The 26,012-nt window shown below is 44.9% G+C and overlaps 1 protein-coding gene across 1 annotated transcript in view; it reads left to right on the top strand.

Annotated features, from left to right (window-relative positions):
- The window catches only part of ISM1 (isthmin 1), a 64,655-nt gene that overhangs the window by 23,586 nt on the left and 15,057 nt on the right, over positions 1–26,012 (top strand). Inside the window, exon 2 of the mRNA XM_074989362.1 lies at positions 18,578–18,817. Coding sequence (XP_074845463.1) covers positions 18,578–18,817 — 240 coding nt within the window. The remainder of the gene's footprint in view (positions 1–18,577; positions 18,818–26,012) is intronic.

Consider the following 26,012-nt stretch of genomic DNA (forward strand, 5'->3'; position numbering starts at 1 on the left):
TAATCTCACCATTTTTGCATGAATAATTCCTTGCACCCGTCTTTCTGATAAGGTTCTTTCTTTTGAGCCAAATCTTTCCAGGTGTGGTTTCCACCTAAGAGAATTTTTTTTTTAAAGTCCAAGCAGAAAGCGTTCAACATAATTCGTGTAAGGGGCAGTATATTTCCTCTTCGCTTTAGTAATAGCTCAGAGTACTGTATTCTCATTGGTACATAACTGCACCTCTTCATTGTACAGTCTCCTTGCTAAATTTGGAAAGCTATTATTACATATAAGCATTTAAACAATTTGATTAAAATTAACACTGGTTGTTGAATCTCAGATGCCACGAGCTGGAAAGAGAACTATTGCTCACATCACCATTTTGATCTCTCTTGCAAATAGGATCACTCATTTGTGTGGAATTTTTTTTACCTCCCTTTGGTTGAGTTTTGTCTGGTTCACTTTACAGACTTTCTAGAGTTGCTGGGAGAACTTGGGGACATTGCCTGCAAGTTGGCCCCATGACCCTCCCAGCTAAGTAAAAGGAAGTGACCCTATCACCCTGATGGAGGAGACAGAGCTTTGGTTGAGAAGACTGCGTGACCACAAAACTGACCCACAAAACAATCAATTGGGGGCCAGACAAAAAGGAGAAGAAAAAAAACACACACACAAAATCCTCATTGATGTGTCCCCTGACTGAGACACCTCACTACCCTCACATTCCAGCACCACAGGCAGAGAGGTCAAGGAGAGGGAGACTGAGATTTAGGGCTTCCCCCAGACCAGATAAACTTTACTAGGAGGCCCAGGTGGGACCAGAAATGGGGGCACATTCAGGGTTCAGTGGGTGGGAGGGGGTTGCTGGGGAGCAGGCATGGGGTCTGGGCCAAAGGGAGGGTGCAGGAGCAGGCTGGGGATGTGGGGTCTGGGTGAGAGGGAGAGTGCAGGAGTGGACTGGGGATGGATGTGTAGGGTCTGGAATGAGGGGGAAGGTGCAGAGACAGGCTGAGGGTGGGTGTCTGGGAAGTAGGGGTGCAGGAGCAGGATAGAGTGATAGGGTCCGGGCAGGAGGGGTGCAGGAGCAGAGTAGAGAGATAGGGTCTGGGCAGGAGGGAGGCACAGGAGCAGGGTGGGGGCAATGGGGTCTGGGCAGGAAGGGAGTGCAGGAGGAGGGTGGGGGTGAGGAGGTCTGGGCAGGAGGAGTGTGTAGGAGTGGGCTAGGGCTGGGAGTGAGGGGGAGAGCGTTTATCTCCATGCACCACCTTCCGCTGGCTGCAGAAGGTGCAGCAGCGAGGCCACTGCCAACTGTGCTGTTGCTTCCTGCCCTCACCAGGTATAGCACGTGGGCCATCTCTGGCCTTGGCTTGCCTGACTGGCTCATGAAGCTTGGGGCTCCACACCCACCACGGGAGAGATGCCGGGGAGGGGAGCCCTGAGCCTCCAGGACTGGATCCGGCCATCTGTGGCCTAGATCCAGACCACGTTCTGGGAGTTCCCCACCCTTGTCCTAGATCCTCCAGTACTTCCTGAATGTGCCCAACGCAGCTCAGAAAGAGCATTTGAAAGTGGTGTTTGTACATATCAGACCTTGAGCTGGTCTCTGACTGGTAATTTAGAGCTTCCCAAACGCAGCTGTAAATTACGTCATCTGCTGTAAATTATGACTTCAGTTCCAAGGGTCGACTAGTTTGGGAACTGGGGACTGGTAGAGTGTTGGGGACACACCTATGGCAACACTAGCTCTGCATCACTGTGAGGATGCCCTGAGCCTCATGTGGCTGCAGCAGAGGCATCTTGTACTCAGAAGACTTGGGCTATGGGTGGAGTTAGTGAGGCAGCTCCCAAGCATCTCCCAAATGAGCAGTCATTAGACCCAATCATTAACTTATCCTATACCTAAAGGCTGTTGAGATGGTAGCAGTGTTAGGATAACAAGCTGTCGAATCAGTAGGTTTCCTGTCCATCTGGTGGATGATGCCCGGGTTGTGGTGGGTAAAGGTCAGGTGACCACACATATGTCACACATTGTCTCTCACCACCAGGCTTTGTTGACTCAACTGTGGAGTCTGGCAGATGTGTGGGGGGATTGCTCTGGAGTGTTCCCATTCTCGCCTCAGAGAAATACTAGAAGGGAGTGTTGTATAGTTACTCCTCTACCCTGACAGCTCTTTGGTGGGGAAATCGGCCAGGTTCAAATCTACCATCACCGTGGTTCAGTCTAGGCTGATCACCCTTTTAGAAAAAAGAAGCATTTAACAGCAGTTTACACACAATCTTCCCAACCAAAGCTCTGTCTCCCCTGTCAGGCTGGGATGAAGCGGTGTCTTTCCCACGCTGTGCAGACTGATGAAAGCAAACTGGCCAGATCTCAGTCCGTTGAGGTTGAGGTATAACTGGCTGGTCAAAGGTAGCAGCTAGAGTGCTCAAGGAGGTGTGCTCCAGGGAAGCCCTTCAACCCCTAGTGCTTCTCAAATCACAGGTACCTTGAAGGGCCAAAAATGCATTTCCCCTTCTTGTTTATTGTGCCACTTGTCAGCATTTCCCTTGGATGCAGATCCTGTCATAATCCCTCCTGCCTTTGTCCCCCTCCAGAAATATGATATTTGTTTCTTTTTCTTTTTTTTTTTTTTTTTTTTTTTTAAAGAGAGCGAGTTAAAAGTGAGTCAAAAATAGGACTTTTTATGGAACGGCTGTTACACAGAAACAAGGTTTGCTTTTCATTTTATATACGGTCAGAATAAGGTCATGTTTAATGTGGTAGCTCTGTGACTGTATTGTTTAACATATTCATTCTTCCCGCTGTCTATTATGGGCCAATTTACAACTGAAGTCAGTGCTTCAGTTTTTGCATACGTGAGTGGGGAGGAAGCTTGCGGGGGGTCTATTCCTGATCCCACTTCTGCCTTTAAAAAGGAAGAGGACTGGAGTGCACTGGCCCTCAAGGTATTACCCTCACCTGTAGAACCTGAGGGTTGCCTACCGTGCCCAGTACTGGACATTAATATCGCCCACTGGAACACAAAAAGTAATTAAAGAGCGACAATCAAAAATAACACACACTTTTAGTGTTACTCTCTTGAGTAGTATCAGGGAAGTCAGTGAGACTACGCACAGGAGCAAAGTTAGACGTGTGCACAAGACTGAGGCCTGTATAGGTAGCAGTTTTTTGGTTTTAAATGTAAGGCCTGTATTTTCAACAGCAACTTTAAATGCCCAAATGGAGACACCTAAAAGGGCCCCAATTTTCAGAGAGTAGGTGCTCCTCTCTTCCTGAAAATGAGATGCTTTATAAGTGTGCAAGTTGAGCAGCCAGGGATAGAGATCCCCAAAGTTGCCAATTAGTTTTGAAAGTTCAGTCCCAAATCTCAGGATTCCCTTAAGCTGTTAGTTCCTTGTATTGAAGACGTTGCAAAATAGCCCATGAGTAACTGGGATAGAGGTGATCTTACCAAAAGACAAGGCCAAACTGTTACCCAAATTATACATGACTTTGACATGACTTTCTCCACACTGCACTGTTAAAAAACAATCTACAGCAATTGCTCAAAACATCTTGGTGCAAATACTAAGAAACTGACCAGTTCCAGGATTTCCTCTCTTTTTGAATCTCTCTCCATTCTGGACGGACAGTATCTTAAGTAGGACTGTCTAGCAAAAACACCCTTCCATTTGACTCTACTTTCATCTTCAGTTCATAGATCGTCCTTCAATAAAGTCCCCTCAATCTGTCTTCATGGCTCAAAACTCTTTCTCCAGACCCTTATCATTGACCATTCTCTTCTCTAGCTATTCTTGGGTGGCATTCCATTATATTCTTCTTTCTCCCATCTTGAGGAGACCCTCCCATCACGTCCACCTGCATCTGTAATTTTCATTTCACATTTCCCCTTTTTTGGCTTTCAAAATTTTGTGTTCTCCTGACCATGCTGACTGACTCTAGTGGCTCCTCTCTTGCGGTCATACTTCAGGGTTCTCCAGTCTTCTACCACCATTCCATGGGTTTCTTTAATTCTTCTGTAGCATGGAAGAGAGCAAAGAGGCAATCACATCAGCTGCCTGCCTTTCAATTTGCGGTCACATAATATCCCTGTGGCAATTACCACTAGTTTTTTGGAAGGGTTGTGTTAGGAATGTAGTGTAATTAAGCAGCAGGAAGCCAGGAAGAACAAGCAATATATAACCAGCCACCTGACCACAGACCACCAGCAAGCGCTTTACAGTTTTACAGTTTTTGCTGTATACACAATGACATATCCTCTCCACCTCTTGGGAGATATACCTCTCCATCCCAGTCTATTTCTTGTTCACTCTATCCAGAGTGACATCTCCATCTATTTCTCAGACATCTCCTTCCAGATGTCCCACCATTCCAAAATGGAGTGCTGTATAATTCTGAGGAAGTTTTTAAGATGCCCAAGTTATCAGTAAGGGGACACTGGTACCAAGCCACATCAAACAGTCATCTTAGCTGTTTGAAAGTAGAGTCTTAAACCTTACCATTGAAATTAGTCCCTGATGAAATTTCATGGCAGGTGATGAAGTTGCTCCATGGATGAATTTGGTCTTCGATGTTAGTGCCATTAACATCCAGGTGGCATCAAGCATTCAGTGCAGCTAAGAAACTGAAGACTGAAATAATTTATCCCAAGACTAACTTAGAAATAAGTAACAGAGAGGTAGCCGTGTTTGTCTGTACTCCAACAAAACAAAACAGCAGAAACGTAGCACTTTGAAGGCTAACAAAATAATTTATTCAAGGATGAACTTTCGTGGGCAGACCCACTTCATCAGATCAATCTCATTTCCAATACAGACTGACATTTATAAGTATGGAGGATCAAAAAAAAATTGCAATAAAAACTGACAAATCAAATACATAGGACTGAAGGAGGGAGGTAGGGGAGAGGGGATCTTAAATGTCATGCCTGAGATAATTAGAAGCATCAAAGGAAGGACAGCAGTCCTTGTAATGCGTGAGGTAATTGGTTTCTCTGCTCATACCATGTGTTAATGTGTCGAATTTGAATATGAATTCCAAATCAGAAATTTCTCGCTATAAAAACAGATCTGATGGGTTTGGTCCTGCTCTGATGGGTTTGGTCCTGCTTCTGATGGGTTTGGTCCTGCTTAGAGCAGGGGGCTGGGCTCAATGGCTTTTTTAGGTCTCTTCCAGCTCTGTTGTTCCATGATTCTATGATTCTATGATAACATGTGGTATGAATAGAGACACCAATTAATGCATGCATTACAAGGACTGCTTCCCTTACTTTGATACTTGTGATTATCTTAGGCAGGACACTTAACATCCCACCCCCCGCCACCTCCCTACTTCAGTCCTATGTACTTGATTAGTCGGGTTTTATTGCAATTTTTTTTCCTTTTTTTGGTCCCCTGTACTCATAAATTTCAGTCTGTTCTGGAAAAGACATTGATCTGATGAAGTGGGTCTGTACCATGAAAGCTCATCACTGAATAAATCATTTTGTTAATCTTTAAAGTGCTACATTTCTGCTCTTTTGTTTTGTTACAAATAAGTAGCAAGCTACAGGGTGTCACAGTAAAGAAATGATGATATATATTTCTTCTTTCACCTCACTATCTGATTCAGAACCATCTGCCTTGCTCAGTTCATAGGTGGTATTCATTTCTGTCTGCAGTCTACTGAAATGCCCCCTGAGGTGTTTGAAATTGAAAATCAAGTCAGGCTTCTTTCATCAGCTCTAAAAACAGTGAAAGAAGAAGAGGGGGTGTTTTAAGAATATTTTACGTATAAATGGTGTATTTAAACTGTAAGAAGCCTGGTTCTTTTACATATCTGCTTCCTCTGTTTTCTTCCCCTGGCTCTGGTACTTTTGTCAAATCCCTGCCAGAGGTAGAGGACGGTCATAACATTCTCTGTATCTATTTTCTGAAGCAAGAAAGCTTATTACCATTGTATATGGACATACACGTTCTTCCACTGGAGTTCGTGCACTCGTGACTCTTGCCTCCAATCCTTTCAAAATGGAAACACTCCTGTTGCACCTCCAGGCTTAAAACTGTATTGCTTATAAACCAGGCAAGAGAATAAATGTGGTATGTGACCTTGACTTCATCACATCAAGTCTTCCTCACCTCAAGTCTCTGCCTCAGTTTCTCTGTCTAACCCGTGGAGGATAATAATGGGGAAGACGTGGCTGTTGCAATGATTAGCATCTGTGCAGTGCTTTTAATATGTGGAACAATAACTGTTGTTGACAATTGTTGCCTTTCCCCACTCCACTTCAACAAAAATGGAGAGAGGGGTAGCCTAGCAGACTTGCCATGATTTGGTGGTGTGCGTATTTTCAGTGTTCCAGACTCTAGTGGTTTGTCCTTTTTGGTTACATGTAGCATTTTGCCAGAAGCACTGGAAACTTCCTGGTTTTCAAATATAACACTTGTCTGCTCTTTTGCTTCCCCATTATTAGCTTTTGAGTGTGCAGTGATGTCATCCTGCAGCTTGTGACCTATGTGGAAAGAATGCTGTCAAGTCACCAAGGAAAACACCTGCCAGATAACACAGACACTTCTGTAAGCCCACAGCGAATATTTAGTGGCCTTTAACAGACCTAGATGCAGGGAGTAATTGTTTCTTCGAAACTATAAACAGCTGAAAGTAACATTGAAAACTGTGAATTGTTTCCAACCAAGGTCGTTTTCTCAGCCAGGGAGAGATAAAAACTTCAATTGTTAAACATGGTTTACATCACTGAAATCATAGTCTGAGTGAGATGAACTTGTGAAAGGTCATCTTAAAAGGCCACAAGAAGAATTTTAAATGTAATAATCTTTTTATCTTTCAGTTACATTGACTATACCTGCTGGCCTGTACTTGTAAAAACCAGACCAAAAATAGCATTCAAACAACATTAGTGCTCTGACTTTTCTGTGGCTTTGATTCTAGTTTTTAGTGGACATTTCCAGGCTGCCGGAACACATAAAATCACATATGTGATTTCAAATATTTGGGTTTTAGATTCCATAGAAAAAAATCCACTCCTGGTACACATGTAGTTCACACACCTTCTGGGTGTGATGTACTGTCTCATCTAGTGGTACAGAGACCACTTACAGAGAGAATAGTAGCCAGACAGCTTTTAGCTTAAGTGGTGGAGGCTCATATACTATGCTTCAGAGATCCCAGGTTCAATTCCTCTGAAGATGACTGGGGTCTGTCAGCATTACTCAAACAGGTGCAACACTATTGAATCTTGCTCTGTATTGAAATACTAAGACAGCTAAAGGCTTGATCCAGTGCCTGTTGAAGTCAAAGGTAGGGCGCCTGTTCACTTCAGTTGGTCGACGCATCCCACCTCAGGCAGCCTCAGGAAGGACTGGGGGATGTGAGTCTCTTATTAGAAATGTAAATCACAAGTAACTCCAGGGTAAGGGCACTGGGGTAAAATCCACATCAGGAAGAGCAGGATCAGGCCATTGTCTTTTTGCAAAGTGGACTTCCATGATCGAGCAAAAATAAAAGACCCTCGTTATCTATAGAATTGACAGTTTACTTGGAGAATCTCAGTAGGGAACAAGAGAAGTCCGTTAGTGATGTTTAATTTGCTGTTAGATTGTAATGTTTATGAGACAGAGACTCTTTGTTCTGTGTTTGTGCAACGCGTACAAGAGTGGGGCCCTGGTATGTTACAAACAATGACCAGAGACTGAACAATCCTTGTGCCCTTGGTGAAGGTCCTTATAATCAGGGCGGAGGGATGTTAACAGAGAGGTGTAACAGAGATGTTACTTCTCTCTGACGTGTATCCTGTGGACACTTCATTCTCTGGAGTGATCTAATCAAGATCTTGCACAAATGAGTAAAATTAAAAAGCAGCAGACTTAGTACTTCCAAAGAGAACCTGTTATATTTCAGAATCATCAAGTTACTGGGAACAACAAGAAGTCCTACTGCACCTTATAGACTAAGATATTTTGGAGCATAAGCTTTCATGGGCAAAGACCTGCTTCATCAGATGCATGAGTAGGGGGTGGGGAGTGGGTTTTCAGAGAACGATTTAAAGGGTGGGGTCTCAGTAAAGGGGAGGGGCAGAGCTGACGAAGTCTATTCAGTCAGGGCCATTTCCACCCTGACTGAATAGACCTTGTCAGCTCTGGCCCTCTCCTTTAATGAGATCCCCACCCTTTAAATTCTCCTCTGAAGCCCCCCATCCGACAAAGCGGGTCTTTGCCCACAAAAGCTTATTCTCCAAAATATCTGTTAGTCTATAAGGTGCAGCAGGACTTCTTGTTGTTTTTGAAGATACAGACTAACCTCTGTGATACAAGTTACCAGTGAACCTAAGTGGTTTCCAGTTCAGCTATTCCTAAGCATTTTCAACTGTGAAGTCAATAAGCTTTTGCACCCAAAGCTTGTGCTAGCTAGTGCTTTAAAGGCAGATTTTCAGAAACCCAAATGGCAATTAATTGGATGCCCACCTCCCATTTAGGCCTTTTAAAAAAAATCTTCTCCTTAACTGAAGGTAAAATTTGTATCCTTCAGGTCCCCATATAATTCTTCTCTCTCCATAACTATCCCCAGAGATTTCTCTGCTGCAGAATGAGTGACCACGTGTCCTGTATTTAAAATAAATAACTTGTGGTGGAGCCATTGTTTTGCTGCAGACATTGAGCTGTGGCCACAGATAAATGAACTTCTGTTGTAAAAAAAAAAAAAGTTCACCAAGATTGTCAGTTCTTAACTTCAAAGCAGAGCTGGGCTGTTTGTATTTTAAAAAGTAAGGGAGAGAGTGACAGATGAGCTGAAAATAGACCAAGAGGTGATCAGCCATGCTGTAGAATTTGTGTTCAAATCCTGCAGCAAAGAGCTTCCATATTTTAGGGCAGGAGGGCTGGGTTTGTTCCAGACTATTGAAGAAAGATCACTGTTTGTTTGCTAAAGAATTTCAGATCTGAAATTAACCTTCACTAATATTGTGAAAGACAGGGAACCTGGCAAAGAAGAAGTCACCCCACAAAACTGTGTTAAGGACGCATCAACTAGATTTTCTGCATGGCACTGCTGCCTCCCAGCCCAGCCCTCAGAAGCCGCGTGGAGCGATGCTCCCGTGGCATTAATGGCCCTGGAGCTCCCTGCCAGCAGCAGCAGCTGGGAGCTCTGGGCCCTTTGAAATGCTGGGCCCCTATGCAGTTGCCCCCCATACCCTCCCACCTTGTCGGCAGGCCTGGCCCTGTGCCACTATTTGCTGGAACTGCTTTACTATTGTGCCTACTTCCAGTCACTGAAGAGCTTCCTTTTCAAAAGGAAGCTGGACCAGACACTTCCACAATTAATTGAGAGCCACATCCTATAATATGGCTTCTATCAGTTCTCACCCGCAAGGAGAAGGGGGTCTGCCTCTCATGTTCCCTAGCAGGCCTGTGCTCTGTCACATGATTCAGTGGTGGGATCATGGAAACGAGGCCCGGGTGAACCCTGTAAAGCCCCAGCTCACACTGTGACAGTGGGTAATTAGATCCTGCCTCTCTTAACCTCCCTTAGAAGTTTTAATTTGATACATATCATTCTAACCTTACTGTACTGCATTGTTGCATAGTATGGATTAACATGATGCTAAGCAGCAGTTGTGTTATAAAACTTGAATTGGCTGCCCTTCTGCGATCACTATCTCTGGAACCATACAGCAGCTCTTCAAAATCAAAACAATCTGGTCAGGCAGGTGGGGAATGAAACCTAATGGCTAATACGATTTTCTGTCAAGCCCCCAGGCCTTACGTAGTCTCTGATAGCAATATACTTTTTAATAGTATCTGGGAGGTTTCCTAATAAATTAATGTTACTAGTTCTTGGTGGTTGAGGATACTGAACAGATGCATCATGGAAGTGTAATGGTGTCCTGTTAAGTTTCAGCTCAGGATCTTTGAAATATATTGTATAATAATATTGACTAAGGAGAGTATCAAAAATATAAATCAGTGTAGCTTAGTGGGTCTCAAACTTTTTGGCCTGTGGCCCATGCTGCTCAACACAAACCTTCCCAGGGACCACCAGACAGCCACCCATGATGACAAAATGTCATTGTTTATCTCTAAATATCTTAAATACTAAATTATTCATATGAGGCTACTGGAGCTATAACATAATGGGATATATATAACCAGTAAGAAAGGAAATATTGTTAATCAAAATAAGCGATTAACTACTTTCATTTTATCATGTTAGTTCACCAAATTTCAGTTTAAGTAAAGTAAAATATCAATTTATGTCCAAAACTAAAGGTTTCAATGTTGTCTTTATTTATGGCAGGGCTGGGAAATCTCTTTTTTTGGGTCGGAGGCCACTGAGCTCCAGAAAAATCAGCCACACAGATGAGAGGCAACCACCCCAAAAAACAGTTCCCCCCCGCAGTCTCCCACTGGATACTAAGTCATTTTTGCAAGCATCTTGAAAACTGCACATTGGCCTGCCTCTCTTTCTAGACCCTTCATGAGATTCAGAGTACAGCAAGCTCTTTGGGATCCTTTGTCCGGCATTTACTTGACACATCTGAGTCTTTTCTTACAAATCAACATTCCACTTAGAGACAGAACAGCACAATTTAACACTTCCACATGTATCACCCTGTCTTGCTGTCTTATTCAAAGAATTTTATAGAAGCATTTAATATGGAAGGTGTTTAGTTTTTGCTATATTTCACCTAAGTTGTGCATGTTTCTGAGCCCCATAGAAAAGTGGATAAAACACATTTCTTATAAATACAGATGTTCACATTAGTTGACAATTTGTTAGTATCCCAGGCTCTGTCTTGCACAGGGCTGACTTTCCTGGCTGCGTTGCTGATTCTACTGGTAAGCGCAACATCATGCACTATGTTGCTGGAAACAGCACAGCCAAGATAGCAAAACTGGCCAACAGCATCTGGATGCATACCATCTAAGGTGATGTCTGGAACTATTTCTGAAGAGGCCTGGTACCTAATAATCTACTTCAAGCTTATTGCTAGCCCAAAGATTTTGCATGAATTAAGGAATGGGGTAATAAGATATTTGAGAGCATCAACACAGATCTACATGGGTTGTGTCATCTGCAAAGAACAGGTCCCTTCTCATGGTCTCCTAAATGTTTTTGTTTGAAAGCAAAAGAGTAATTCATCTAGGATACCCCATCCTGCTCCTGACCTTCTCTTGTATTTCTCTGCCTCAAATGAACTCCAGATCAGGAGCAGAGACTAAAATAAGAGAGGAAGGACAGCTTCCCTGTCTCTAGTGCAGATACAGAAAGCACACCCTCTCCTCTTTGACTAATGCTATTGAAAGCAGAGGGAGCACTCTCCTTCCTGTTTCAGTTCTCTATAAACCTCCCCCCACCCCAACAAGAGGAGAGAGGCAGCACAGTCCCGTGCCACTAGCGTCTTGCTGTATAGGATGGATGCAACAAAGCAAGGGAAAGAAGCTGCAAATAATGTTTTAACGAATGCGAAGTCCCATTGCAATAGCAGATCAGGAAATGTTGCTGTGTGGGAGATTCCCCCAGTGTCCAGCTCCCATTTGCCCACCCCCAACCTCTGGATCATAGGCAGAGTGAGTCTCGCCAGCCCCTGTGGAGGCAGCGATTTAGTATTACTCCCCATTGTAAAGGTGAGGAGCTGAGGCACAGTAAGATTAGGCTATGGAATTTTCAAGCACCTAAGTGCCTGAGCTCCAATCACAGAAGCAGCCTGTGGACAAGTCGGGAAGATATTCAGGGTCCCACTTCTGAGCCAGTACTACAGCACCATTCCTCTCTTCCACTGGTCCCCTGCATCCAGAGCCATCCTGTCCATAAGAAGAAACCGGGATGGCTGTTCCAGGGCCCTCCAGCGGCTGCCCCAACTGTCCTATAGACGAGAGTGACTGGGGGTACTGTGGCAGCTGGTGTGGGCAGTGGGAGCCAGAGCAGTCCAGCAGCCTGCTCCACTCCTCCCTGTCATGCCACCCTCCTGGCCCGTTGCACCTTGTTTCTCTGTAGGTGACAGGAAGCAGAGTACCCTGCCCCAGGGCACTTCAGTTCCCACCGCCTGCAGAGAAGCAAGACACAGCAGGCTGGGAGGGCAGCACAGCGGGACAGAGCAGACTGCCAGGCCACTCCAGCTCCCGCCATCTGTGTGGTGAGTGGAGATTTCCATATCAAAGGCCCCTGCTTCCAGGCCTTGGGCCACCCCTCAAGACAGCCCTGCCTGCATCTCTTGTTCCATTCCGCTCATCTTTGGTAGTGAATGAGACGGGACACCCTGCTCTCCACTTGGCCACTAATTACTTTAATAACCTTCTGCTTTTGCTCTTTCTTTTCCTCACCGTGAACCTAAATGAGCAGCTGCTCCTGAGAGTCTGACACATGGCACTGAGCCGTTATCCCACCTTTCTCTGTGATGGGGGGAGCAGGGGCACTACTTGCCTTCCTGTGGCAGTCTCCCTCTCTAAACAGCATCTTGAATTCCCTGTCATATGGCCATTAGCAATATGCTTTGATCAGGGTGTATTATACATGCTTCATCAAGCTTAGAAATCTCAGAATCCTAGGGCTGGAAGGGACTTCAGGAGGTCATCGAGTCCAGCCCCCTGCTTCGAGCAGGATCAACCCCAACTAAATCATCCCAGCCAGGGCTTTGGCAAGCTGGGATTTAAAAACCTCTAGGGATGGAGAATCCACCACCTCTCTAGGCAACGCATTCCAGTGCTTCACCACCCGCCTGCTGAAGTAGTTTTTCCTAGTATCCAACTGATCTTAGTTGTTTTCCCATTCTGAATAGTTACAAATATCTGAATCCATATGGGATGGAGAGAATTATTTTAGCATGCAGCATTCAAGTGCAAACCTTTCACATTATTTGTTGAAATGTAAAAGGTGTGACCAATCCCATTAAATGAAGTAAAATATCGGCGCATCTTAGAAATTTAGAAGAGATTCGTCATTTCTACAAGAAACCCATCTGCCTGATTGATAACTGCAGAGAGACTGGGTGGAGCTTTCAGTCATCAAAGGCCCCTGCTTCCAAAGCAAGGCAGGCAGCTATACTTTTCCATAAAGAAATCATCGAATACAAATTGTGAACACCCTCTGCAATGAAGAGTGTTGAGTCTGAATACCTGACATTAAGCTGCGAGTAGTTTACAGTAGAAGCACTGCAGTAGCACAGCTGCATCACTATAGACTAGAAGAAAAGTCTTTCCATTGGAAACCAATGCTCACATCATTCCTCTCCAGGCAGTCCTGAAAGAGTGATAACCAAGAAATGTCTGTTGGGTACAACAACTCTATTGTCGTTGTTATTCATTTATATTGCAGTGTGGTCAAGAGGTCCCAGTCAAACCATGTACATAGTAAATGGCAGCTTACTGAGGGGCCTGGTGAAAAGTGCTAAAGATAGACACTAATATCAGTATCACTTGATAATTTTCCAACTCCATTTGAGATTCCTTCTCATCACTATATAAGGAACTTATATAACCTTCATTATTGTGATGCTCCTGAACTGCTTACAGAAAACACTGCTTAGGAGGTTGTTTCTGAAATAATAAGAGGCAGAGATGTGTTCTATCTTCTATTTTTGTGCTGCTGCAGGGAGACAAAGTAAATGATATGGTGTGGGCTAGGTCATCCTGACTAGCATAAGGGAGTTAGGTATGTACTGAGACGGCTCCATGACCTGATACAATGAAGATGACCCTTGCAGTTGACAGGTTAATCATTCCTCAGACGTGGAGATGTTGTGACAGGTTGAGGCATGCTCTACTGCTAAAACTTAGATAGCCTTGGCTGTGTTGGTCAGGGATATTGATGTACAGTACTTAGGCCAAACTTGGACCTAGTGCACACAGCACTAGAGTGCTGGAAGACTTCTTCCATAGACATAGCTACCATCTCTTGAGAGGTAGATTTACTACAGCAGAAGAGAACTTCTGTCACTGGAATAAGTGTCTGCCCTATGGCAGAATAGTTGCAACTATGCCATCATAGTACTCTCAGTGTAGACATACCTTGAGGTCCCTTTCGGTAGCTTGGTGCAATGCTGCAGAGGACCTTAAAAGATGAGGATACAAACTCAGAACAGACCATGTGTGAAGTGTACTGACCAGAGTGGGGTGCTTTCATCAGCCAGTGTTGCTTGTGAGGCAGGATACTGAGTTGTGGACCAGGAGGAGCCTTTTTTAAAAACTCAGTACATTCACTCCCAGCTGGCAGTAAACCAATCTGGAGGTCACAGAGGCAGGAACTACTGTAACCAGCTAATTGTCAAGTAGTAAGTGGTGTAGTTTCTCAACAGTCACAGCTGGAAACCAGAACTCTTGTCAGCTGTAGCTATTTGAATGTCAAAAACAATGAATATCAGAGAGGTAGCCGTGGTAGTCTGTAGCTTCGAGAACAGCAAGAAGTCTTGTGGCACCTTATAGACTAACAGATATTTTGGAGCATAAGCTTTCTTCAGCAAAGAGTCGCTTCATCAGATGCATGATGCTCTGTCAAGCCCCCATGTTATGCTCCAAAATATCTGTTAGTCTATAAGCTGCCACAAGACTTCTTGTTATTCTCTAAAAACAATGAGGAAATGGAAGAACTAGCAGGCTACCACCCAACTTAACTATCAAGGGCGGAATTCTGCAGTAACAGGAAATACTGCAGTGTTGGCTAAGCCTTCGTTCATGTCACCTGCATAGTCTCTCTGCTGCTGAGAGAATCTAGTCCCCAGTTTCTTTTAGCCTTTGGTCTTAGCAATAACTCTGATGCTGCATTCATAATAGGGACATCTAGGGACATAATAGGGACATCTGCTCTGGACTGAATGAAAAACACCCTTTTATCTTCCCTCAGGCACTGAACTACTGGATGGCAGTAAGCTTAACAGTAGCCACTGAGTACTGCCATGTAAAGGGGTATTTAATAGGGCCCTACCAAATTCATGTTCCATTTTGCTCAATTTCAGGATCACAGAATTTGTAAATGGTAAATGTTGTAGTTTCAGATCTTTAAATCTGAAATTTCACAGTGCTGTAAATGTAGGTGTCATGACCCAAAAAGGAGTTGTCTTAAGGGTGTAACCGGTAAGCCTCACCCTAACGTTTAACCAGTTAACTAATTAACTGGGATTTTGAATCCCCAGTTAGCATTGGGAGGTTATTTCAGGCGGGGGGGGGGGCGGGGATATTTGCACCACTTCTATCCTTACCTCTGCACAGCTGTTGGCGGTGGTGTGGCCTTAACAGCTGTGCAGCTGGAGAGTGGTGGCAGCTGGCTGAGAGTCCTGCTCTGAAGGCAGCACTTCTGCTAGCAACAGCACAGAAGTAAGGGTGGCCTGGTATGGCATTGCTGCCCCTATTCCTAGAGAGCTGGGACCTTAATCAGCTGTTCCCACTTTCTGCGTGCCTGGTGCTGAAAACAGCAGTACAGAGGCCAGGATGACATGGGTGTGCTATTGCCACCTTTACTTCTGCATTGCTGCTGGCAGGGCTCTGCCTTCAGAGCTGGGCACCTGGTGAACATTAAAACCACCACTCTGCAGTTCCTCAACTCTGAAAGCAATGCAGAAGAAAGGGTGACAATACCATGACCCTCCTAAAATAAGTTTGTGATCCCCCTGCAGTTCCCTTTTGGATCAGGGCCCCCAGTATGAGAGCCGGTAGTCTCCCCTGTGAACTCAGCAATAGTACAGGGTGAAAGCACACAAAAGGCCCAGTTTCACAGGATACCGGATTTCACAGTCTGTGATACGTTTTGTGCGGCTGTGAATTTCGTAGAGCCCTAGGTATTAATTTTTGTGATCCCAATTCAGATCAAGTGGAAATATAACTAAGTCACTTCCCACCTTTGTTACAAGACCTACAGGCCAATACAGAGCCTTCCTGAATATAAACCAGTAATAGAGATGGCCGTGCATATCTATTACTAATGCTCCCAGCTATCTAGTTCTTCTGACCAAATATAAATATACAAGTTGTATTAATGTGGAAACTTAAGCTGCTTCTGAAATCATAAGACAAATCCTTTATAACAGGAAAGAATTAAATCTAAAATGGGTATTTAATTTGTAATGAAGTCATAGTTAGCATCAGATATCCTGCCCCAAAGCTGTAAATTTTGCACATTTCTTCATTGGTTTCTCTCTGAATTTATTTAATAGCAGCAGCCTGTCTTTTGTCATACATGGCTGAGAATCTGTTTAATCATCAGAGCACTCCAGAGAGTAGCATAAGTTACTTATCCTGCAGAAATCTAAAGCGTTTAAAACAGTATGTCTGTCAGAAACATGTACATTAGCTGGCGAGGGCTAGACTTTAGCATCTGTCTATGAAAATTACGTACCAGCCCTATATATGCCGTATCCTATGTGCACACCTTCAATAATTAGCACCACGGTTGACAGTATGCATTATGTGAGAACACCTCATTACCTCAGAGCCAGGGTGAGCAAACTTTTTATGTCGGGCTCCACTTGTTGTCCCTGCAATTAGCAGCCCTCACTCCCCCCCTCTGTCTAACGTAATCCAAACGGACAGAAATTTCGGTTACGTTCATATGAAAAAAGCCCTTTCAGCATGTAGAGGAAAATAAGTCTGTAGAATATAAAACCTTGATGAATCAGTCTAGAAATGTGACTACACAGACATAAAAACAGGAACATATTTTAACATTTTTAATGAGCTGAATGAGCTTGACAGCCAGCAGCCAATCATGCTATGCCCACTCTTATGAAATTGCATCCACATGCACACCCATGGGGCCCTGATTTAGGAGGAGATTGGTGTTCATTTAAATTGGTGCTCATGTAAAGACCAGTCACTGACTTTTTGGCTGTTATCCTCTAGGAACTGTTAAGAGTATATTTCCATCTCACTACAGGAAAATCATATATGGAGATAGCAGAAGTGGGTTCCACCCCACGAAAGCTGATGTCTCAATAAATGTGTTAGTCTTTAAGGTGCCACAGGACTCAAAAAAATATTTAAATGAAAATGCACAGAAGCGATTAGCTGAGATCTTAAAAACAGGTACGCTGCATTTGAGCCAAGGAGAGTACGTGAAGCTTGTGTTCACTAGCAACACTGCCAAAAAACACATGTGGCCATTTCATTTGAATTGTGCTAGTTTCAAAGAAAATTCTCACATTTACCCCAGCCAGGCTTTCTGTCTCTGAGCTGGAAATTAAAGATCCTCCAACAATCATGCTTAAATCTCAGTCCTAAAAATTCTGAGTCAAAAGCATAATCAGTGTTGCATCTGTCCACTGCCCTGTTATAAAACTAGGTAAGAAGACGAAATTTGATTGCTATTTTTTCCTTGGGTCCCTAAGATAGAACTTACTCCAGGACAGGTTTGAGGTAGAGAGGGTTTTGATAATAAATGTATCAATTTGGTTAGATCAAAGGCGGTGGCAAGACAGCCTTTTGTAAGATACACTGCTAAATGCACTCAGGAAAAGCATTAACCGCTCACCCAAACCTGGGTGAAATTCAGTTAAAAATATGTGATCCTTCAGGACTTGTGTATACCAAGTGGAAGGTTGACCTGGTCAAGGTCGATCTTCTGGAGTTCAATTTTGCACACGTAGCGTTGATGCATTAAAATCGATCTCTCTGGGGTCAGCAGTCAACCCCTGCACACCACGCTATCCTGTGGAGTAAGGGAGGTCGATGTGTGACTATAGAGGCTAGGTCTTCACTAGGGAAATAAGTCAATTCCAATACATCGATTCTAGCTATGCAAATACCATAGCTAGAATTGCATATCTGAAATGGACTTATTTGGCTAGTAGAGACATAGCTTTAGAAGCAATGTTCTCTCTAATCTTTTCCATACATGTGTGAACTTTTCCCGTTCATGTGTGGAATAAATTTTGATGTGTACCCAGAGCCATCCCATCCATAGGACAAGGTGGGGCAGCCGGCCCAGGCCCTGCGCTTTTGGGGGTCCTGCAGCAGCTGCCCAACCCATCCAGTGGATAGGAGGAGAAGGATTGCCTGGGGCAGGTTGCAGGTGGTGTGGGCAGGCGGTGGCAGCTGCAGAGGATTGCCTACCCTTGGCTTACCCCCCACCCCCCATACACTCACCACACGGCACTTTGCTGCTGCTGTCCACCCCCCGCTTGGGACAGCCCTGGGTGCACCAAGGCGTGTGCAAATGTGCACCACGGCGTGTGCAAATGTGCACCACCAATGGAAACACAACACGTTAGCACTGGGTACTCTGCTCATCAGCTGAGTGGCATTCGAATGTCTCCTGAGTGGCTGCACAATGGCACAGCTTCCAGGGAGCACTGCTCAGAAGGGAAGATGCTCAAGGCCAAAGAGGAAGAGCATGGAAGATTAAAATGGCCAGTGCTCAGTGCCCTTCCTTCCTAAAGTGTCAGGCTGCTGGGTATTGCCCACATGTACAGGGCCTTACTTGATCACCATATTTGTGGTTGGGAAGGAATTTTCCCCAACACTAGATTGGCATAGACACTGGGACTTTTTCACCCCCCTCTGCAGAATGGGGTGTGGCCACTTTCTGGTTTAAATTGGAACATATGGTGGATTTTCTGGGTTTTACTGGTCCTGTTGTTGTTAATGGTGTTGTTTGATTCTATTCCTTTCTCCGTAGGACTCACTGGGTGCAGACGGCCCTTCTGTTCCCAAAACCAGCTTCACCTTGAACCCCAAGGACAGAAGACAGTCTCCTGACCACCAGGCAGCACACAGGCCATTCCCTAAACAGCGATTCAGGCAGGAAAATGGACACACATCGTTACAAAGAGACGGACCCAGATCCTTCCTCTTGGATCTCCCAAACTTTCCTGACCTCTCAAAGGCAGACATCAATGGGCAAAACCCTAACATTCAGGTATGCACTTCATTAAGACTGATATTTTACTTGCTAAGCAAAATGGCTTAACCCCACCAAGTCGTGACCTTCCTCTGTGAAGGATGAGTGGTGCTGAGGGCTGGGTGAAGGGGTCTAGCTCCACCTCTTCCAGCTGAGCCCCCACCTATCTTTCCCTCATACCAGATAATTTTGCCTACCTGATGTACATATCCCAAATCTCCCAGAGCTCCTCTCTGCCTCTACACAGCTAGAGGTCTACTCATTGACTTCTTATGACACTGCAGATGTCTTTCCTCATGTTCTTGTCCTGTAGTTATTTTCCAGTCTTCGGTCTTGAGCAACATTTTAGCACTTTTATTCTGTGGCCAACCACTGTCAATGTGACTAAACTAGTATCTCAGAAACTCTGGTCAGATTCTGGTTTGTTACAAGTAGTGAAAATCCAGACTGATTTCATAGATTACGGAGGAGTGACAGCAGATTAGATTCTCACCTACAGAGCAAAGGAAAGAATGAATCTCAGCAGTAGCCATCTTGAGTAGAAAGGCCCTCTTCCTGCAAATACAAAAAAATCTTTTTGGTTTTAGAACAACCTGCTACACATTACTTGCATCTTAAAGACAGAGGCTTGTGAAGAAAAAAATAGTAATTTCAATGTAACTTGGTGTCTCAAATTAAAATTTACATTAATAAGAAGCCCTGTGTAACAAAAATAAGTTAGTGAAATATTCCTCTGCCTAGAACATGTGCTTATAAAACCATATTTCATTAATATAACTCATTCTCTTATTAAATAAATTCCTGGCACTTTATACCCATCCACCCACAAAATTACCAGTGTTTATGTCTGTCTATTAGGCATCCAAGCCTAAAAATAAAGATGTACTGTAGTTAGTCACAGAAATGATTGGGAAACAACAAAATGTATCAAAGCTGCTGCTCCATTACATCATGGACAAGTTGTGATGTTCCAAATTTGTAGAGATTTGGATCTAGCAACATCCCAGAACTTGAAGGGCCTAGACAGTGAAAGTGTCTATATTGATGGCATGTTATGTACATGCTTTCTGCCACTAGAAGCCTTTCTGTTATAAAGTTCTAGAGAAGGTAGCCTGGGAAGCTGTGCAAAGGCCTGAAGCTGAAGACTGAGCGAAATACGGGTAGCACCTCAGAAATCTGGTACTCTCTGGTCCGGTGACCAGGATCAGGGCTAACTGGGAGTCAAGCCAGGAAAGGGGGACCCACAGTGGCTGGGGAGCTGGCAGCCCAGCAGGAGTAGGAAGGAAGGGAGCCAGCAACCTGGCAGGAGACAGGGAGCCACCATAGGGGAGCCAGCAGCTTAGCATCATCTGAAGCGCTGCCGCCGTGGCCAGGGACCCAGCAGTCTGGCAGAAGCCAGCAGTCTGGGGACAGGGGACCAGCGAGTTGGTGGCCACATCTGAGGAGCCAGCAGCCCTGCGACCAGGAAGTAGCTGCAGGCTGGGAACCAGCTCGCAGCTGGTGGGAGGAGCTGGGGAGCGAGAAGTCAGTAGGGGACATTGACCTCCCCGGTCTGGCAAAAGCCTGGTCTAGGACTACTCAGGTTCCAAGGATGCCGGACCAGGGAGGTGCCACCTGTAGTGTGTCTATAGGTATATAAATAAATATGTATGAATATAGTATACATAAAAACAAATAACAGAACAAACTGCAAGTATGTGGGGGAGGGGAGATACGTTCCCTGGCAGGTAAGTTATTGAATATGGAAGCCCAGAGAATGGATATATGAGAAGTAACATTTTCTTGACTTTCCCTAACCAATTAGTAATAATTGTCAGTATGAGCAACTTTGTCTGAAAACCAAACAACACATGGCATCGTGCACCAAGGGTGACAGTGAGAACGTGGTCTGCAGAACCTTAGCCTTCTCTTCCAGAAAGCAATGGGCAGCAGGACCAAGATTTTCCAAAACTGGAGTCTGACTCTAGGCCCCTGTGTTCATTTAGTGTCTAATTCAATTGAAGCACCTAAATGTGGCCAGAATTTCTCGCTATTTTCTGTAGGTGCCTAAATATAGATTTAGGAACCCAGCTTTGGGGTTGTCTTTCTGAAAATCTTGGTCCTGCTGCCCAGTGTTTTCTGGGACGTACACACAGACCAATAAAAAATACATTTCAAAACTGGAGCCCATTCCCCTCTAGATTGTAGACGCATCTGTCCTGACAGTCTGGGTCAAGTTACCCTCTGTCTAATCACACAAACCCAAACACTCGTAACCTCCCCTCCCCTGAAGCCAGGCTGCTTCTCTGCCTCTTCTCCGAGGCCTCACCCCACTGACTGCATTCCCCCTCCCTCTTTCATTCACTTTCCACCAAACTCATTCATTGTCAGTGGGATGGAGCAAGCGGGTGGGTGCAGGGTCTGGGTTGGTGCAGGGTTGTTGAGGTGCAGGAGGGAGGGTGTGGGCTCAGGGAGGGAGTTTGGAAGTCAGTGGGACGGGGAAGAGGGGAGGTGCAGGGCCGGGGCAGGGAGATGGGATGCTGGAGGGAGTGAGGGATTTGGGCTCCGGGTGAGCAGTATACATAGTTGGCAGCGCTGTTCGGAGAAGGCAGGTCTTCCCAGCTCTGGCCCTGCCCTGCCCTGCTCCCATGTCCGGATCCTGGGCAGCAAGGAGGCAGGCAGCTTTGCCCCTCCCTGCAGGCACTGCCCCTGCACCTCCCATTGGCTATAGTTCCCAGCCAATGATAGCTGCAAAATCAGCGGTCAGGGCAGGAGGGCAGTGCAAAGACACACCTTCCTGGCTGCTTCTGGGAGCAGTGTGGGACCAGGGCAGGCAGGGAGCCTGCCTTAGTCCTGAGTCACTGGACATTTAGCAGTTTAAAATCTCTCAGATTTGCTTCAGTAGCCTCCAGGACAGAGAGCCATGTTCCAGGAGACTGCTGGCGAAACCAGGAGGGGTGGCAACCTTGCTCTCTAAAAACAGTTTAAAATTATATCCTTTGAGTCCTTTTCTAAAGGCTTTGCCTGGTCAAGAAAGCAATTGCTATATCGTGCCATAATTCTGTGCTCTTCCCTGCTTTTTGTTGTTGTTACTACTGGGGAGGTGGTGTTACGTGGAGTTTAATCCCAATGTTGAGCAAACTAGCCCTGCCCTACTTGAACTACAAAGTCATTATTGAATATAAAGGTATTGGATCTATTACATGAAAAGCAACTAGAGCCCCAAAACAGTCAGTTCTCGTTAGATCTATGCAAGTGTTATCACATATCTAAAGTAACACCGCTCACTGCTGTTGTGATGGCTGTAAGCCCTTTGCCAGTAACACAGGGAAGAGACCCCCTTACTGGCTTTGGTCTGATCTGCGAGCCCTGGTTAAGTCTGGCCCATTTTTCAACCCCTGCATCATTTCAAGCTGCCTTTGTAGAGTTCTCTGATATTGGTAAGAGAAGGGATTGTTTAAGGGAGTAACCAGAGCCACCGTTGCCGTCCGTGTATTGTGGCTGCTTTTTAGCTGGGTGACAGAGCGTCAGCCAAATGCACCATTTCACTTGAATACATTAATTCACTGGAGGCCCTCTAAAATCTGAGGTGTTTTTTTAAAACTGGTGCCATATTTCCTTTGGGAGCACAGATTTCCTCTCCCACACAGAGAAGCCCTTTTGTTGGTGTCCATTGATTTGACACATGCCAGCTCAGGAACGCATGCAGACCTGCCAGTGTGGCAGGGTTACTCAGTGTAAAATTGAATCACTTCCTTCCTTCCCATTAGCAACAAAAGTGAAATCATGTGAAGGGGATGGGACTGCCTATTTATTTGCTATTTTTTCCTCTCTTCCAAACCCTGCTACAATCCATTACATACTGTCCAGCTTGGAGGGGGTGCTGAACTTGGACTGGGATGTCACAATTGTCATGTGAACGTTAGCTTCCCCCCATCTTTGAATGTTAAGTCAAAGTTTCCTACTCCTGTGTACCATAAAGGGTGCTGTGCCGTTGTGTCCCATTGCCCTCCTCTGCAGCTCCCCATTGCAATGCAGACAGCCTTCGGAGCACAGCAGAAAAGGCTGATGGTAAATGACATGAAGCAGCTGGCAGGGAGTGTTCCCTTCTTCTACGGGAACCTGACACTTTGTTAAAGTTCATAACACAAAAACTTACTTTTTAAAACATTAATGTGAATTTCCATCATCTTAGCGCTAAATTCTGCAATGAAGGGCATCTTAGAAATAGTTAAACTTTGGAGCTGGAGAAGTGAAATCTCTGTGGTAATACACAGTACACTCTTCATTAATAATCTCTGTGTTTTAGGTGGGTTTAACACCTTGCAGTCTGCATTACAGTGGTGTGTTTGGGAAAATGGCAGAATGGTGGGTGACTAAATCCATTTTCCTTAGGCTTATCAGAAAGAATAATAGAATTATTTAATAATTGGTATAAGTGGACTTTTTGTAGTTTAGCACAACTTTTAAGAGGAAATAAGTGACACTTACTTTGAAATGTGCAATCCTCCTTGTTGTAAAGTGCCCTATAATAAGACTGACTGATGACAGACACATTAAAAACACAGCAGGGGTAACTGACAATTCAAAGACTTTTAATATTGCCTTAAAAATAACTTAGCAGTCAGAGTAATCTTTTGAATTAGATTCCCATAAAGACTGTGGATTGCATCTGCGTGAAACACCCAGAATTCATTGTAATAAGTTTTATTACAATTAAAAAATAGCAAAGAAAGATACAATAGTGAAATGAGCCCTTTGGAAATTCTCGTTTGCTTTCTTTTAGCTTTGGCTTTTAAAAAAAAATTCCGTTGACATGCAGCCAGTGATGGGACTTTCCAAGCGTAACTAACTGTCTCTAAACTGCTAAAAGCATTTTGTTTATTGCCACTGTTCCGCCTGGATCTGTACAGCCCATAAACGGACACTGACGGTTTCAAGCGTATGATATCTGTTTCAGTTCTGGATTGGGGAAGAATTGCAGTGACTATTCCTTTGGAGAAAACATTTTGATTCCGCCATTGAAATGAATGCAAAAGAAAACTGTCCAGTATATTTTTGTTTATCTCCGACCAAGAGATTTATTTTGTGACAACCTGTATTGCTTCTTTCTGTGCAAGCCCAGTGGAACCTCCTGGTAGCCTCCCCTGGGGTAGCGGTGTGTAAATACAATGGCTTGTTTCTCCCAAAGGAAGTCTGTGCATTGTTTTATAAGTGCACATCTGCAATCTACATTAGGAAGCTCCAGCAACAATTCCATTGGAGACATTCCATTTCCTGTGTAATGTCCCTCAGCTGCTCACAGGTAGCAGGATGGACAGAAAGCACAAGGGATTTTATGTGCCAGAGAGAGTCAGTGTGTTCAAGGAACCATAATTTTATTAAAACCAATTACAAAGTTGTGAACATTTGTCCAGGTGCCTCCATGTCCCCAGTGGTGCTTTGTCGGGTTTATGAAAACCCAATTTTAAGAAAGTTCTGTCCAAAAACCCTTTGTAACATGTAGGTATCTCTGTATAAAATACGCATTTACATACATACCCACACACCTTTTATACATTATGGCCGCGTCCACACGTGCACGCTACTTCGAAGTAGCAGCGCCGACTTCGAAATAGTGCCCGTCACGGCTACACGTGTTGGGAGCTATTTCAAAGTTGAAATCGACGTTAGGCGGCAAGACGTCGAAGTCGCTAACCCCATGAGGGGATGGGAATAGCGCCCTACTTTGAAGTTGAATGTCGAAGTAGGGCACGTGTAGACGATCCGTGTTCCGCAACATCGAAATAGTGGGGTCCGCCATGGCAGCCATCAGCTGAGGGGTTGAGAGACGCTCTCTCTCCAGCCCCTGCGGAGCTCTGTGGTCACCGTGTGCAGCAGCCCTTAGCCCAGGGCTTCTGGCTGCTGCTGCGGCAGCTGGGAATCCATGCTGCATGCACAGGGTCTGCAACCAGTTGTCGGCTGTGTGGATCTTGTGTTGTTTAGTGCAAGTGTGTCTGGGAGGGGCCCTTTAAGGGAGCGGCTTGCTGTTGAGTCTGCCCTGTGACCCTGTCTGCAGCTGTTCCTGGCACCCTTATTTTGATGTGTGCTACTTTGGTGTGTAGACGTTCCCTCGCAGTGCCTATTTCAATGTGGTGCTGCGCAACGTCGAAGTTGAACGTCGACGTTGCCAGCCCTGGAGGACGTGTAGACGTTATTCATTGAAATAGACTATTTCGATGTCGCTACATTGAAATAAGCTGTTTCGATGTAGCGTGCACATGTAGACGTAGCCTATATGGTATAACCACAACCACTTTGGCTGGTTTGGCCCACCCGAAGGTATGTCTATACTACAGAGTTGTTCCGGAGTTATTCCAGAGTAAACTGTTCCAGAATAATGCGTCTACACTACAGGAAGCCCCAGAATAAGCAAAACTTATTTCAAAATAGCACATCCACACCCAACAGAGCTTATTTCAGATTGCAGCCACTAGAAGCTCTCTATGCTATGTCTACACAAGAGCGTTATTTCAGAATGAGCTGTTCCAGAATAGCTTATTTTGAAGTAGGTGCTATTCCTTGTCTATACAGCCCATATTCCAGAATATCTGTTTCGGAAGAGGTGCTATTCGGAAGAGAATGATGTGTACAGAATTCAAAATAAGCCATCCACTATTCGAAATTATTTTACAATATCCGTTTCGCTGTGTAGATGCTCGCAAAGTTTGCATTCTGTTGTATAGTAGCCATTATTCCTAAATAATTTTGCTGTGTAGACACACCCCAAGAGTCCATCTTACAAAGCAAGTTGAACTGGCTTTCCAGCTGCATTGCATTACTGAAGCTGCACAAAGCGGTGAGAGGACACCAGTGACTCTGACCCATAACTTATTTGTCTATGGTCACACTGTCTTCCCATAACACTGAAGCCGTGTCTACACGTGCACGCTATTTCGATGTAGCGGCACTAACTTCGAAATAGCGCCCGTCACGGCTACACGCGCCGGGCGCTATTTCGAAGTTAACTTCGACGTTAGGCGGCGAGACGTCAAAGTTGCTAACCCCATGAGGGGATAGGAATAGCGCCCTACTTCGACGTTCAACGTCGAAGTAGGGACCATGTAGTCGTTGCGCATCCCGCAACTTCGAAAGAGCGGGGTCCACCATGGCGGCCATCAACTGAGGGGTTGAGAGATGCTCTCTCTCCAGCCCCTGCGGGGCTCTATGGTCACCGTGGGCAGCAGCCCTTAGC

This window comes from Carettochelys insculpta, chromosome 3 (assembly GCF_033958435.1).
Source record: "Carettochelys insculpta isolate YL-2023 chromosome 3, ASM3395843v1, whole genome shotgun sequence".
Lineage (NCBI taxonomy): Eukaryota > Metazoa > Chordata > Testudines > Carettochelyidae > Carettochelys > Carettochelys insculpta.